Source organism: Penicillium chrysogenum (genome assembly GCF_028827035.1).
Source record: "Penicillium chrysogenum strain IBT 35668 chromosome Unknown utg000004l_segment0_segment0, whole genome shotgun sequence".
Taxonomy (NCBI): Eukaryota; Fungi; Ascomycota; class Eurotiomycetes; order Eurotiales; family Aspergillaceae; genus Penicillium; species Penicillium chrysogenum.
This window is the reverse complement of record NW_026622752.1, coordinates 3,542,210-3,555,908: the sequence shown is the minus strand read 5'-3', so window position 1 is coordinate 3,555,908 and position 13,699 is coordinate 3,542,210. Positions and strand designations below refer to the sequence as shown.

At 50.7% G+C, this 13,699-nt stretch overlaps 2 protein-coding genes across 2 annotated transcripts; one reads left to right on the top strand and one right to left on the bottom strand.

Moving 5' to 3' along the window:
- Positions 1–263: 263 nt before the first annotated feature.
- Positions 264–6,003, bottom strand: chsE (chitin synthase class Va; the record flags this gene model as incomplete). Its single annotated transcript, XM_056713055.1, has 4 exons — positions 264–319; positions 372–5,596; positions 5,647–5,835; positions 5,894–6,003. 4 exons carry the CDS (start codon positions 6,001–6,003, stop codon positions 288–290), a joined length of 5,556 nt encoding a protein of 1,851 aa, XP_056566770.1. The 3' UTR covers positions 264–287.
- Positions 6,004–7,900: 1,897 nt separating this feature from the next.
- csmB (putative chitin synthase) lies at positions 7,901–13,336 on the top strand (the record flags this gene model as incomplete). Its single annotated transcript, XM_056713054.1, has 4 exons — positions 7,901–8,193; positions 8,246–11,833; positions 11,889–13,183; positions 13,239–13,336. 4 exons carry the CDS (start codon positions 7,901–7,903, stop codon positions 13,334–13,336), a joined length of 5,274 nt encoding a protein of 1,757 aa, XP_056566769.1.
- Positions 13,337–13,699: the final 363 nt, after the last annotated feature.

The window sequence follows — 13,699 nt, the reverse complement described above, 5'->3', positions numbered from 1 at the left end:
TTCAGATAGATGAAAAGTCATACACCAGAAACAACCTCTGGGAATTATCGATTTCAGAGATACAGATAGTAGTTTTATGAGGAAAAGGACCAAAATTTCCAAGAAGATCAAGCGCTGAAAGGAAATCGCTGCGCAAAGCTCTCATCCATGCATAAGTTCGCTTGTAAAAAGAACAATCAAGACACAAGTAGAAGGAATTAATAACACATGCTAGTCAAATGAACCCTATGTCCACACTGCAGAAGGACCAAACAGAGGAATCGGAATGGCGTAAATAGATAGATCGTTCAAAGAACACCCGATAAAACGGCTTCGGTGGCTGCATATATGTTAGCTGTGTCCATTAAAATATTGAATAAATGGTGACTTACCAGAATTGATGTATGGCCGCTTGGCGTCCAGGTTGACATCGAACCGTCTTTCAAGCTCCTGCTTGACGGTCTTCTTCGAGACCTTCATCAAGTCTGCAGTCGCCAAGATCTTGCGGATCTCTTCGAGAATCTCATCATCAGGAGGTAGATGGCTGAGGTCCTCCATGCCGAAGTTGCTCATCATTTCAGACGGGGTAACCGAGTAACGAGTACCACCGCCCCCAAGAGGCAAGTCGAGTTGCGAGACCGGGCGCGAGCCGGTATGGAATCCATACTCTGACTGCGGGAAGGGAGGCAGCCTGGTGCCGTATGAGTGGGCGGAGAATTCCGATCGGTCATCGCGCGAAGTCTGCGATTCCCACAGCTCGGCTTGGTAGTCTTCCCAAATTTTCTTGGGAATGGAATCGGGGTCAAATTTGCCTTCGTCGGAAATCACAACCTTGCGACCTTTCTCCCCAGTGATAATACGCGTATTACCCCAGGAGAAGTCGTCCATGTGCCAGAAGGAATACAGTGGCAGAGCAAGGGAGAATATGGGAATGGCTAGGAGGTAGATCAACATCCAGACGATCATTTCCCACTTGCGCCGAACGAGGAAAATTAAGGCCTGTAGACCGTAGATGACACCAAGAAGAATAAAGGAGGTGATAGGCAGCACATCTGGCTCGCTCACACACCAATAGATCAGGTAAGCGATGTAGGCAACTGTGACTGGCTGAATGACGGTCATGAGCAAATCGATGAGCACAATGAATCGCATACTGAAACAGCAGAAACCACACAACTGTTGCAGCGGAATCAATTCCATCAAGTTGTGAACCGTAGAATTGATCCATCGGCGACGCTGGGAAAGGAAGACAGTGAAGCTTTCCGGTGCAACTGTCCAGGCATGGCACCGGAAGATGTACTTTGTCTTGAACTTTGGGTGATGCTTGAGAAGAAGTGTCGTCAAGTACCGATCTTCACCAAGGTGCAGCAGATTCTTCATATGGAGGGTATCAACGCGGATTTCCGAGTATGAGTCGACCACGGCCTTGCTGACAAAGAGAGGTGTCCCGTTCTCCGCTGTGCGGATGCGATACATAGTGAAACAACCGGGCAAGCAAGTGACGGATCCAAACAAACTTTCGAATGCCTTGGTCAGGTTGTGAGAGATGTAATATTCATAAACCTGGATCATTGTCACAATAGAGGTCTTGGCGTTAGACAAAGACGTCTCTCCACAGCAGCCGATGAGACGCGTATCAGAGAGGAACGCCGAAACAAACCGTGTGGCCGCATCGGGTGCCACCATGGTATCAGCATCGACCTGTAGAATATACTCGTAGAATTGCGGATTGACGCCAATGATATTCCGGATGTGATGATGCATCTCAAGCTCCATGGGGCTCATGGGCAGGTTGTAGTGAACACGGTTGAGGAAGCGCATAAGTACCATCTGGGAATCACGTTTTCCGCGGTTACCAGGACGGGACACTTCAGAAGGCTTGCCAACTTTTACAACGACCAGGAAAGGAACGATGTGGCCCTGCACTTCGTAGAGACCAGAATAGATCTTTGCCATGTTATGCTGCTTCATACCCTCGCCTAGACTCTCGAAGCTGAGGGGTTCGGGATCGACAGATTCGGGTACACCCAAAATGTCGAGGACGATGCGGGGAGTCGGACGATCGTTGCCCTGGCCAATAATCATACCATCACAAATAACGAGCAGTAGCTTGCGCTTGTCATCATAGCGCATGCGAGCCATAGAGTCCATAGCACGACGCAATGACTCTTCGTCTTCGGTATACACCGGAACTTGGCAAATGATGAACTTGTCTAGGTTCTCCGGAAGATTCTTCTTCCCGAATTGCAATGCAGCCAAAAACTTGAAGCCAATAATGCTAACAAGCATGATTGAGATTGCAAGAATGAAGTACCGTGCAAACTGACAGCGAACGGAGTCTCGGGTGTCGACCTTGCCAATGAAGAACAGGTTGTCAAGGCAAAGTTGCATTCGGGACCTGAGTGCCGTGTCGAAATTCAACTCATCCCAATACTTGCTCACATCCTCTCCTGGCTTTCCCTGGAAGATATCGACAATCAAAGGGCTCATGTAATCAGTATCAACATTGCCCGTGCCGTTCTTCCCCGCTGGCCAGCGAGGTACTCGGGGCCCAGCAATGTAATAGGTCATGTCGTAGACCTTCCCGTGGATACTGACAACTTTCTTGGAATCATCGATCGCCAGCTTCTTGATTGCCTTTGAAGTATAACCAACGTAGCCTTTCTTGTAATTTGAACGCATCATGAGCATTTGCTCATAGAACCAATCAGCTCGGGAGTCGTTAGTCCAAGAGCGGAAATCGTGGTACTTGGCGTTAACATCAAAGGTGGAGCTGGACGCTGTGACTGCGGAATCGTTCAAATTCGATCGATAGTCCAATGGTACGCTGGCATCCACTTTCCCATTGACACCCTGGCACAAAGCCGAGACTTGAACAGGGAAAAGATTGGTGGCGTCAGTGCCTGCATAGGCCTTGAGGGACTTCTGGGGAACGATGTCAGGGAAGTGGGATGGCATGAAATTTCCGAGGTTAAAAACCACGCCTCGAATGGAAACATAAGACTCTGCTGAACCCTGGCCATTTTTGCCGCTGAGTTCTGCCGTGTTGTAAACATCCTGAGTTGGACAAACTACTCCAGGGAAACCCACAATCATGAAAACTGCTACACCACAGGCGAACCAAATGATCATATTGATAGCGAGCTTTTCACGCCAGGCAATTCGCACGTCCTTGCGCTTCATTCGCCCAACGAACCGAATGACGAAATCGGGAATGAAGAATGTGAGGAGATAGACCAGGAACATCCAACGACGACGACCCGCAGAGGTTGGAGCCTCGTCGACCTCCTCCATCTTCTTTTCGTTGTTCTTCTCAAGCATTTGCTCTTTTGTGTCAAGATTTTTGAACATATCACCGGAGTTGAACGCAGAACCTCCTGCATCAGAGCGTCCATCCAGTTCGCGGCTGCCAAAGTATCCCTGTTTGGGATCTTCTCCATAGATAAAAGCACCTGGAGACTGGTCGGTGGGGTGAAGAAGTCGGAGTTTGGAGTCCGGGTTTCCGCCGGCGGCTTGGAACCCATCGCCTTCATCAGCACCAGCATTTCCATAGGATGGTACCACGCGCTCGCCCACTTTGGCGATATCTGCCCAGCATCGTTCGCTCAAGAAAACGCCGGTGCTACCGACACGAGCTTCGTTCCCAGGCCATCGCTTTTCGTCGAGAACAACTTCAGACTTTTCGCGGTCGCTTCCCACCACAACATTCCCGATTTCAGCGAGACCAAGGAACTCTCCGAACGGAAGGAAGACACTATAATCGGCGTTCCGCAGCCGCGAGCTTATTTCGGCGATACCAAATGTTTGGACCTGCATCCGCACACACTTGCTGTCGAACTGATTGGCAATGCGACGGTCATTAGGCTTGAGACAGATGACGAAATACGGATTAAGGTTTGAGGAGCTCAGGCATTTGTTCACAATCTCCAGGCCAGAAAGGAACTGACCGGCGGCCCCCTGAGCCGGGCCGGAAGGCATTCCGCTCTTCCGGCCGTTAGCTCGCTTACCTGCAACTTGGCTTTCATGTTCGTCACCTTCCTCACTTTCGGGGTGGGCACTCGGCGCAGCGAAACGAGACGGGGGTCCTGTCTTGCGTCTGGCCATGCTAGGCATCCGCAGTGGCTTTGAGCTCACTTGAGCCTGCATGATGGCTGTCTTTTCTTGCGGATGGGATATGGTCTGCAGAGCCTCCTGGTGGAACAGTTCGCGCACAAAGTCACTTCGGGTGGAGCGCACCAGGTTCATCAGGTCTCCCGAGATAACTTCTCCATTCTCCTCAAGCAGGCCGGTGGTGGAGTAGTCCACCTCGCCGGCAAAATGTTTGACAGTGAACGCACTCCGAGTCTGGGACATATAGCCACCTGACCCACTGGTGCCACCGACAGAGATGGCGGGGTTCTTGTTCTCGAAGCGCTTTCGCACGCTTTCCAGGAACTGCGCATCCGATCTTCCACGGCGCGTCTGGTCATCCAAAATGCTCAACAAACCGTTGCCGTGCTTCAGCAGTCCGCGCACGGTATCCGTGTTGTCGAAATAGCTTGTCGCGGCCACAGTGATCTCCTCGCGGTCCAGGATATCTGCCTTGTGGTCAAAGAATGACTGAAGGCAGTAGTTGTAGAGCGATTCAGTTGCGGCATTGCTGAGAAGCTGATCGAGAGTAGACCCTGTGGAAGGGGCTTGAGCGAACCCGGGGAAATCAACGATGGAGATGGTGTTAGCAACACTGTCCTCCGCTGCACAGAGTCTTTGGTTCACTGTTTCAATGACGTAGGTCACTAAGAGCGAATAAATAGTACGGGCAAATGCATCAGCATTCTCCCGCGCTCCCTTCGGGTCGAGCATGACCGTCACACGCTCACGATGGATTGTCTTCGTCCGGTAACCAAGGCTATTTTCCAGAGCATCAACACTGAGACCCAAAAACGCGGCGACATTGTCGAGGACATCCTTGTTCTTCACCACCGTTACAGTCTCACCACCCTCGTGAGAATAGCCGCCACTTTCTTCCGCGCCGGTGGTGGTAGACTGACCCGTGGCGAATTCGAGTTGCCCAATGTGCAGGATACTGGCCAGGATCTGGCAGATCTCGGCGATTTCCCCCCGGGAGAATTCCAACTTCCGCAGCGCGGTTTTGAAATGCTGGAAGCCCTCTGTATCATTGATTCCGACCTTGAGCTGGGTGGGATGACCGAGATAGCGCCAGCGTTTGTGGCTGACAGTTCCCCCAGACAGCCTGCTACCAGTTTGAACATGGATGCTATTCTCAAATCCCAAGTGTGACTTCTCCGCCGCACTTGTTCCAGCTAGCAAATAGTACAGCACATGGAAGCTTCGCTCTCCTGTGGGCACCGAAGAGATTCGGCTTCGCTCCAATCGGTAGTCAATGATCTTACCACCGATCAAGGTGGGGTTCACGGAGGATGATCCATCATATTGAAGCTCAAGGAAGAGACCGGCTTTTGAGGCGGTGGGTGTAGTGACGGATTTGGTGGTTGTGAGAGTGTCAAATACAAAGGCGGCATATGAGAGTTTCGAGGAGAGCGGGGTTGATGAAAAGGATAAGAACGAAGACAACAAGTGCGAGCGAATGGTGGTTTTTCCAGATCCACTCTCTCCTCTAATCAAACGTTAGATATTCCTCCTATATAGAACGTTGGTTCAGCTTACAGGAATACAACGGCTTGGTTCTCAGCGCGTGCACCTAGACGGGTGAAGGCGCGGCGCGCGAGGTCTTCAGCCTCGCCCGCAGCACTTCCCTCTTTTCCGCCATCCGGTCCTTTGGTCGCTGATGTATATGTATTCAGAGCAATGAGGGCCTGAGACGACAGGTGGGCAGTCGGTAATCCGACATGAAACCTAAGGCACACGTTAGCTACGCCGAGATTGCAATGAACAGGGTCGGGGATCTTCATACCGGCTTGCGAGATGGGCCGTGAGATGTGTATCGGACTGTAAGTGGGCTGGTAATGAGGGCAGTGAGGGCTGAGCGTGTGCCGGGCCGCTCCCAGAGAAGGTATTGACCATCTTTGAGTCCCCTCAGTTGAGAACCGAGGGTGTGAACGAGCGTATGAGGGGCAGTCCAGACGTCAACTATTGACAGAGCGAGTGGCTGGAGAAGTCTCGCAGTGACGGAATGAACGTGAAGCGAGAGTACGAATTCCTTGCGGACTTGGCGTAATAAAGCCCCTAGCAACAGATAGAGATCGGACGCATTGGGGTGCCGAGGGGGAAAGATTCGAAGGTGTGAATTGAGGAGTAATGGCGAGAGTACAAAGGTGAACGAGTGGCTGAGAGACAGAAAAATCGAAGCAAAAGCAGACACAGAAATCAGATGCAGAAATCAGATGCAGAAATCAGATGCAGAAATCAGATGCAGAAATCAGATGCCCAGAATGCAAGATCACAAAGGGAGAACCTGAGAAAAAGCAACAAATCGATAAGAGCTCGGGGGTGGATTCGTATTGTGCAATACAACACAAATTACTAGCTCGGTCGCTAAGAATAGGTGAACCTCGGCCATACCGATTAAATAAAGTCTATTTGGGGATTCTTGGGTATTTAGGATATTTAATTGGGTTTGGCTTCATTGGGTGTGTCTCGGGTGGAATCCACCAGAGCTGATAATGGTTTCCACAATAATATGGGTATTTGAAAGACACAACCAGAGAACGGATCTAAGTGCAAATACAAAGCGAAAGATAAAAGTGAAAACAAAGACAATATTCCAAGGTCCCGTCCGTGGATTAATAACAAGCCGGTTTTGAATCTTTTTTAATATACTCCATACGGAGCCCTGGAGTACATCAGTCTCATGTTAAGAGATCTCCACTCCGACTGTTACAGAGCTACACATATTGTACGTGTACTACCATGGATGTGCATAGAACTAGAGTACTGTAGCCGGTACAGGGTCCAGATCCCTGGAGAACGTCAAGTCCCATATTTTCCGCCACTATCGACCTCCTTGCGAGGGGCCTGCATATCAAAAACTCTGAAAATATGAGGCAGAATACAATAGAGAAAGTAAAAGTCTGAAACTAGGGGCACTCTAGGGCCGTTCTATCGGTCGGCCTAAGAAGATAGAGTGGTTCGACATTCTCGCGACGATGAACAGGCCAGTAGACAGGCTAGTAGAGGTGGCACAGTGGATCAAGTCTCCGATCATACATTATGTGGCGAAACTGGTCATCTGTTGAGGAAAAACCAGTGTGAGACATCCCAAATATAGTGCACATGTGGCATACCGAAATACTATTAATACATCAAATACATGTGTACACAAAAAATACAATACTCCATCTATCATTCTACGGGGTTCTGGGTCCAGGGTCGTCTATCTGATGCATTTTCATTGGTTGGAACCTATCTAGCAGAAACCCATCAGGGTGAAAGAGCAACAAACATCCCATGGTTTCAAAATTACAGGGGGAAACTGTTTCTTCAAATGCAAATACGGAGTTCAAATAAAAACCTGGCCTATGTTAACAGTCAGAATCAGACAGAAACTTGAATCGTATTCGTTTTGCTCTTCGTTAAGACCAATACTGAACAAATTGTCAAAAGCTTAACTGTCAGACTGCGCAATCGAGACGATCGTCAGGATCGACGGTATTTTTCCTTACCCTGTAATTTTCAACTCCATCGATTTCTTTCTCCCCACGCTTAACTTCTCAGTTGTTTTGCCTTCTTCCTCCTCCATTCAGGAGTTCCATCTCCAGTCGCTCGCTCAATTATCCAAATCCTTGATCGTCCAACCCTGACCTACTCTAAGTCTAACTCTCTCACAACCTCTACACGTCAACATTTAGCGGGACAAACGACCAACACATAAAGACAGTATCCCCATGCAGTTCTGATAACGGTCAGGCCGGACATCGCACCTTGCGGTTAACTTACTTAACCCTCCGACCTCACGTTCATCATGTCGAACCGTTATTCGGTCTTCTCCACGCAGTCCACGGGTCTCTCAGCCCCCAGACCACAACATGGGACTCAGGTCTCAACAACAACGTTATTGAATGCTCTCCATTCTTTTTATACTGCGGGTCAGCCATATCAGCTAGACTCGGCCACGAGTTTGGTTGTGAATACGTGGGTGACCGCAGCAACCACTTTACCCGACGGGCGTACTGGCGCCACGGTCGACCGTGATCTGGCGATCAGAGCTTGGGAACATGCCCGACGCCGGGCCGAGGATGGCTGCGTGGTTCTAGGGTATGCTGGAAAGTGTATTTGTCGGAAGACCAGAAGTGCTAACAAAGAATAGCGCTCTCCATCAATCCACACCCTCATTGCTAGAACCGTTTATCTCAGCGATCCCGGTGGAAACGCCCGAGGTAGCTCTGATCGCGCTCTCCGCCCTACGACCCTTCCTCACTGCAGTGACCTCCTTCAACCCCTCGTACTCTCTTCATTCGGCATTGGCCGCCACTTACACCTTGTCTTTGCAAGGATCGGTGGTTGGCCTCTCCTTCGCCTTGTCCACCTCCGGTATCAATGTGCGCAAGGGTCTTCTAGAAATCCAGCCCGAGACCGGATACCGTGCATTTGATGCCTTCTACTATCTCCTCACCTCTGCATCAACAGCTGCGGAGCGTGAATTTTTGGACTTGAAAGACCCCGCTGCATATACCTTACTCAACCGATCAAACACATATAATCCTCCACACTATCTACCCACAGCCGACGACGCTGCGGCTGCAGAAGACTTCCGTGCTTCCTTGAAATCCATTGGCATAGAAGGTGCTGCTCAGCGAGGTTTGCTATCAGTCCTTGCAGGTCTCCTTAAGCTCGGCAATGCAGTTGGGTTTGAGGTGGACCAGGAAGATCTAGAAGAGGTATGCGAGGATGCTGGGGGTCTTCTAGGGATTGAGCCAGAAATCCTTCTTGATAAATGTTCCACTGATGAGCGGGAAGTTTTGATCGCTGGAATCTACGAGGCTCTGGTCGATTGGGTCATCAGCAAAGCAAACGAAGCCATCACAGCTGACATTCAGGTTGCGCTGGAAAACGATTCCAGCAACGGTGGTGGTGCAGCACAGTGGTCAAACGATGACACAGTCAACCTGACTGTAGTTGATATTCCACGACCGGCTCTCGGTAAAGCGATCATGATGAGAGGGGTCTTCGATGATGGTCTTGGTCTCAATGCTGAAATGAAGGACGATGGAATTCCTCTCCCGCCCATGGGAGCTTCTGTCATTAGTGAAATGAACTCCGCAGTAGCCCAAGTTGAACCAGACCTCAATATCATGACAGGCCTTGCCGGGCGAGAACGCGAACACGATCTCGATAAGCGGCAGGGGGTGCTGGAAAAGGTAGGTGTTGAACTTGAGATTGACGCTTTTCTCCGACGTGTCCTATTCCCCGTTGATACCGAAGGTATCTCTGTGGGGAAACGCGGCCGCTTCGATCTTCCAACCACTCTCAACAGTAGCCGTGTCTGGTACCACCTGTCCCTCCATCCGACTGATGACACCCCGGAGCAGCTCGCATCATCGGCGCCTACAGCATGGTCTGCAGGTGCAGTCTCCCGTCAATTGCGAGACTGGCGACTCCCGGAATGGGCCAACCGTCGTTTGAAGCAACTCGATTTCACCGCCGATTTCGACGTGGAAGAGTTCGTCGGTCGGTATGCGCGACTGGGTTGTGCGGAAGGCCAAGATGGTGTTGAGAACTGGATCATCGAGAGAGGCTGGAGCAATGGCGATGCTGTTGTCGGTGAGCAGCGCGTATGGATGCGCGAGGGGGCATGGTGGGAAGCGGAGAGTATGCTAGATCTCAAGCCAGAAGAGACTCACGTGAATCCGTTCATGTACGGCCCTGCGTTGTACGAGCCCGGCTTCGCCCCAGATGGCACTGCCATCCATGAAAATTCCAATCTTCTTGGCATGCCACCTGGCGGCGTCGTGGCCCCTAGTGTGATGGGCGGTGCCAAGTCCGTTGCTCCCAGTGCGCCATTCACCAACGCTGCCAATGCCGGTGACTACGGCTTGGGCCGGAAAGGTGACGACAAGAAAGGAGACATTGCATACTACGATGAATATGGCCGATACGTCGGCGAATTCGACCCTGAGTTTGGTGATCCAAAGCACATTGAGAAGAAAACCATCACCAAGGGCCGTCGACTCTGGGCTGGTTTCGTCTGGGCGATGACCTTCTGGATTCCTTCCTTCGTGCTTCGATACGTTGGCCGCATGAAACGGCCGGATGTCCGCCTGGCCTGGCGAGAAAAGCTCGTTCTTGTGTTTTTGATTCTGTTCTTCAACGCGCTTGTCTGCTTCTACATCATTGCCTTCGGTGATCTTCTCTGTCCCAACAAGGACAAAGTCTGGAATGAGAAGGAGGTAGGCTGGCACACAGCTGATAACAACTTCTTCGTCGGCATCCACGGCCGTGTCTACGACATCAGCAAGTTCTGGCGCACACAGCACAGTGACATTACTGGAATGGACACAAGCTCTGACAACATGAAACCATTTGGAGGACAGATTTTAGATGCCTACTTCCCCCCTCCTCTCAACCGCTATTGTGCCCCATTTGTCAAGTCGGATACGCTCGCCCTGCGGCACAACAAGACAGACGCTATTATCTATCCCACAGCTGAGCACAAATCGGGAGCACAAGCCCTAACCACCACCACGGCACTCCACAAGGATAACTGGTACGAAAATAAATTCTTGCCAAAGATCGGTACATACTACAAGGGTGACGTGGTTTGGACAAGAGATACCATCAAGAAGCAGGCCAACGCTGATTCTCGCTACTGGGTTATCAAAGACCAAAAGGTCTATGACTTGACGGACTACTTCTATACAATAAAAATGATGAACAATCTGGACCAATACAATTTCCTGCCGTCGTCTGTGACTGCTCTATTCAAGAACAATATGGGAGAAGATGTCACCGACAAATGGCAGGATACACCGGACTTCAGGAATGCCCAGACATGTCTCGACTTTGTCTTCTATGTCGGCAAAGTTGATTTCCGTGACAGCCCACGATGCACGGTCAACAACTGGATCCTGCTCACCTTCACCATTCTCATATGTGCTGTCATCCTGATCAAATTCCTGGCAGCTCTGCAGCTGGGATCGAAACGCCGGCCCACGCCTCAGGACAAATTCGTCATCTGCATGGTTCCCGCATACACTGAGGGCGAGAACGATCTTCGGAAAGGTCTCGACTCTCTGACAGCCTTACAGTACGACAACAAGAGAAAGTTGATATTTGTCATCTGTGATGGTATGATCGTTGGTGGCGGAAATGACCGCCCTACGCCCAAGATTGTTTTGGACATTCTCGGAGTTGATCCAAAGATGGACCCACCGGCACTTCCATGCAAATCCCTCGGCCAGGGGAGTGAGCAGCTTAACTACGGCAAGGTATACTCTGGGCTCTATGAGTATGAAGGCAATGTCGTGCCTTACATTGTGGTCGTCAAGGTTGGCAAGGAATCCGAGCAGCGCAAGTCCAAACCTGGAAATCGTGGCAAGCGAGACACACAGGTCCTTCTTATGCAATTTTTGAACCGTGTTCACCACCGCTCACCTATGTCGCCCCTTGAACTGGAGATGTTCCACCAAATCAACAACGTCATCGGTGTGGATCCAGAGCTATATGAATACTGTCTCATGGTCGACGCAGATACCACTGTCAGAGAGGATTCTCTGAATCGCTTAGTTGCCGCGTGTGCAGCAGATGCCAAGATCGCTGGCATTTGCGGCGAGACCAGTCTTCAGAATGAGGAACGTAGTTGGTGGACGATGATTCAGGTTTACGAATACTATATCTCGCATCACCTAGCTAAGGCATTTGAATCGCTCTTCGGCAGTGTTACTTGTCTTCCTGGATGGTAAGTCCATCCATGCTTTTTGTCTCAGTAAAAAACTGATACTAACAACGACTAGCTTCACCATGTATCGCCTTCGAACTGCGGACAAAGGACGTCCTCTCATTATCTCCGATAAAGTCATTCACGATTACGCTGACAATGATGTTGACACCCTCCACAAGAAGAACCTGCTGTCTCTTGGTGAGGATCGGTACCTGACAACCATCATGACCAAGCACTTCCCATCCATGTCCTACAAGTTTATTCCCGATGCCTACGCAAGCACGGCCGCACCTGATACCTGGAGTGTGCTTATGTCGCAGAGACGCCGCTGGATCAACTCCACAATCCACAATCTGGTGGAACTGGCAGCTCTGGAAGATCTCTGCGGTTTTTGTTGTTTCAGCATGCGTTTCGTTGTTCTCGTCGACCTGGTAGGAACTCTCATCCTTCCTGCGACCTGCGTATATCTCACCTACCTGATCTACCGAGTTGCTAGTCATACGGGTCCCTTCCCTATGATCTCGATTATCATGCTGGCTGGTGTATATGGTCTACAAGCGATCATCTTCATTGTCAAACGGCAGTGGCAACACATCGGATGGATGATCATCTACCTTTGTGCTTACCCGATCTACAACTTCATCCTCCCGCTATATGCCTTCTGGAAACAGGATGATTTCGGATGGGGTACCACCCGTGTTGTTATCGGCGAGAAGGGCGATAAGCGAGTCATCGCTGTGGAAGATGAACCCTTCGACCCACGCAGTATCCCACTTCAGCGCTGGGATGACTACGCCATGGCCAATAATCTCCCTGGCCGCCGCGGCGACCTCAGCGCCAGCCAGGAGAAGGTCTACGCGACTGGTCGATACGACGACATGGCTATGGAGATGGACGACATGCACTCGCAGTACTCATCCGTCAAGCCAGCCTCCACCATTCTCACCGGATTCCCGGGGCAGGGCCGGCACCACCCCTACCTGCCCCCACAATCGCCCGCACCCTTCGTCGGCGGCAACATCCCTGGCAACCGCAGCTCGCACATGTCGAACTTCTCCCGTTACACGGATATGCCCCAGATGGGTGGCCACTCTGCCCAGGCTTCCCGGCACATGTCCATGGGTGGCCTCAGCGCCTACCAGGACAACCCGATGGCCTCGAGCAGGCACAGCGTTGGCATGATGCAGAGCAGCGATAACCTCCTCGGCAATGCTGGCTCTCGCAGCCCCTTGCCTCAGTACCCCTCTCGACCCGCCAGCACCGCGTTTGATTTCCGTGCAGCCGGTGGGCCTGATGAGAGTGCTATCACCGAGGCAATTCGCGGCTGTCTGGCCGAGGTCGATCTTGATACTGTCACTAAAAAACAGGGTAAGTTCCTAAGTATCAATGATAACCAATCAGATCACTAACCGCATCGGAATAGTCCGCGTTCTTGTCGAACAACGCCTGCAAACCTCGCTGACGGGCGACAAGCGAGCCTTCCTGGACCGACAGATCGACCAGGAATTGGCTAACATGTGATTCTTATTTTGTTGTAACATGCACTTTGCATCCTCGCATCCGCATCTATCTAGCATGTTTTCTCTTATTTTTCTGATATGGGGTCTGGGCATCTCCGGAGTTTTTATGGGGTTTGGGTTGTCTTTTTCGAGCACAGCATCCAGCGTCTTGATCTTTGAGCTATTTTGCTCTTTAGTCTTCACTTAATGGGGTCTTTTCTTCTAGCACCCAGTCACAATTAATATATGTTTTGATGTTGAATTCGGTCTCGCGTTTCAGGTTGATGCGGAACTTAAAATACATAGAGTCCTTGAGTATCGACAAAGTGCTACATCCTCATCTCTCGGTCCAAAAGCGGATGAACATCAGGGCCTTTATTGTATA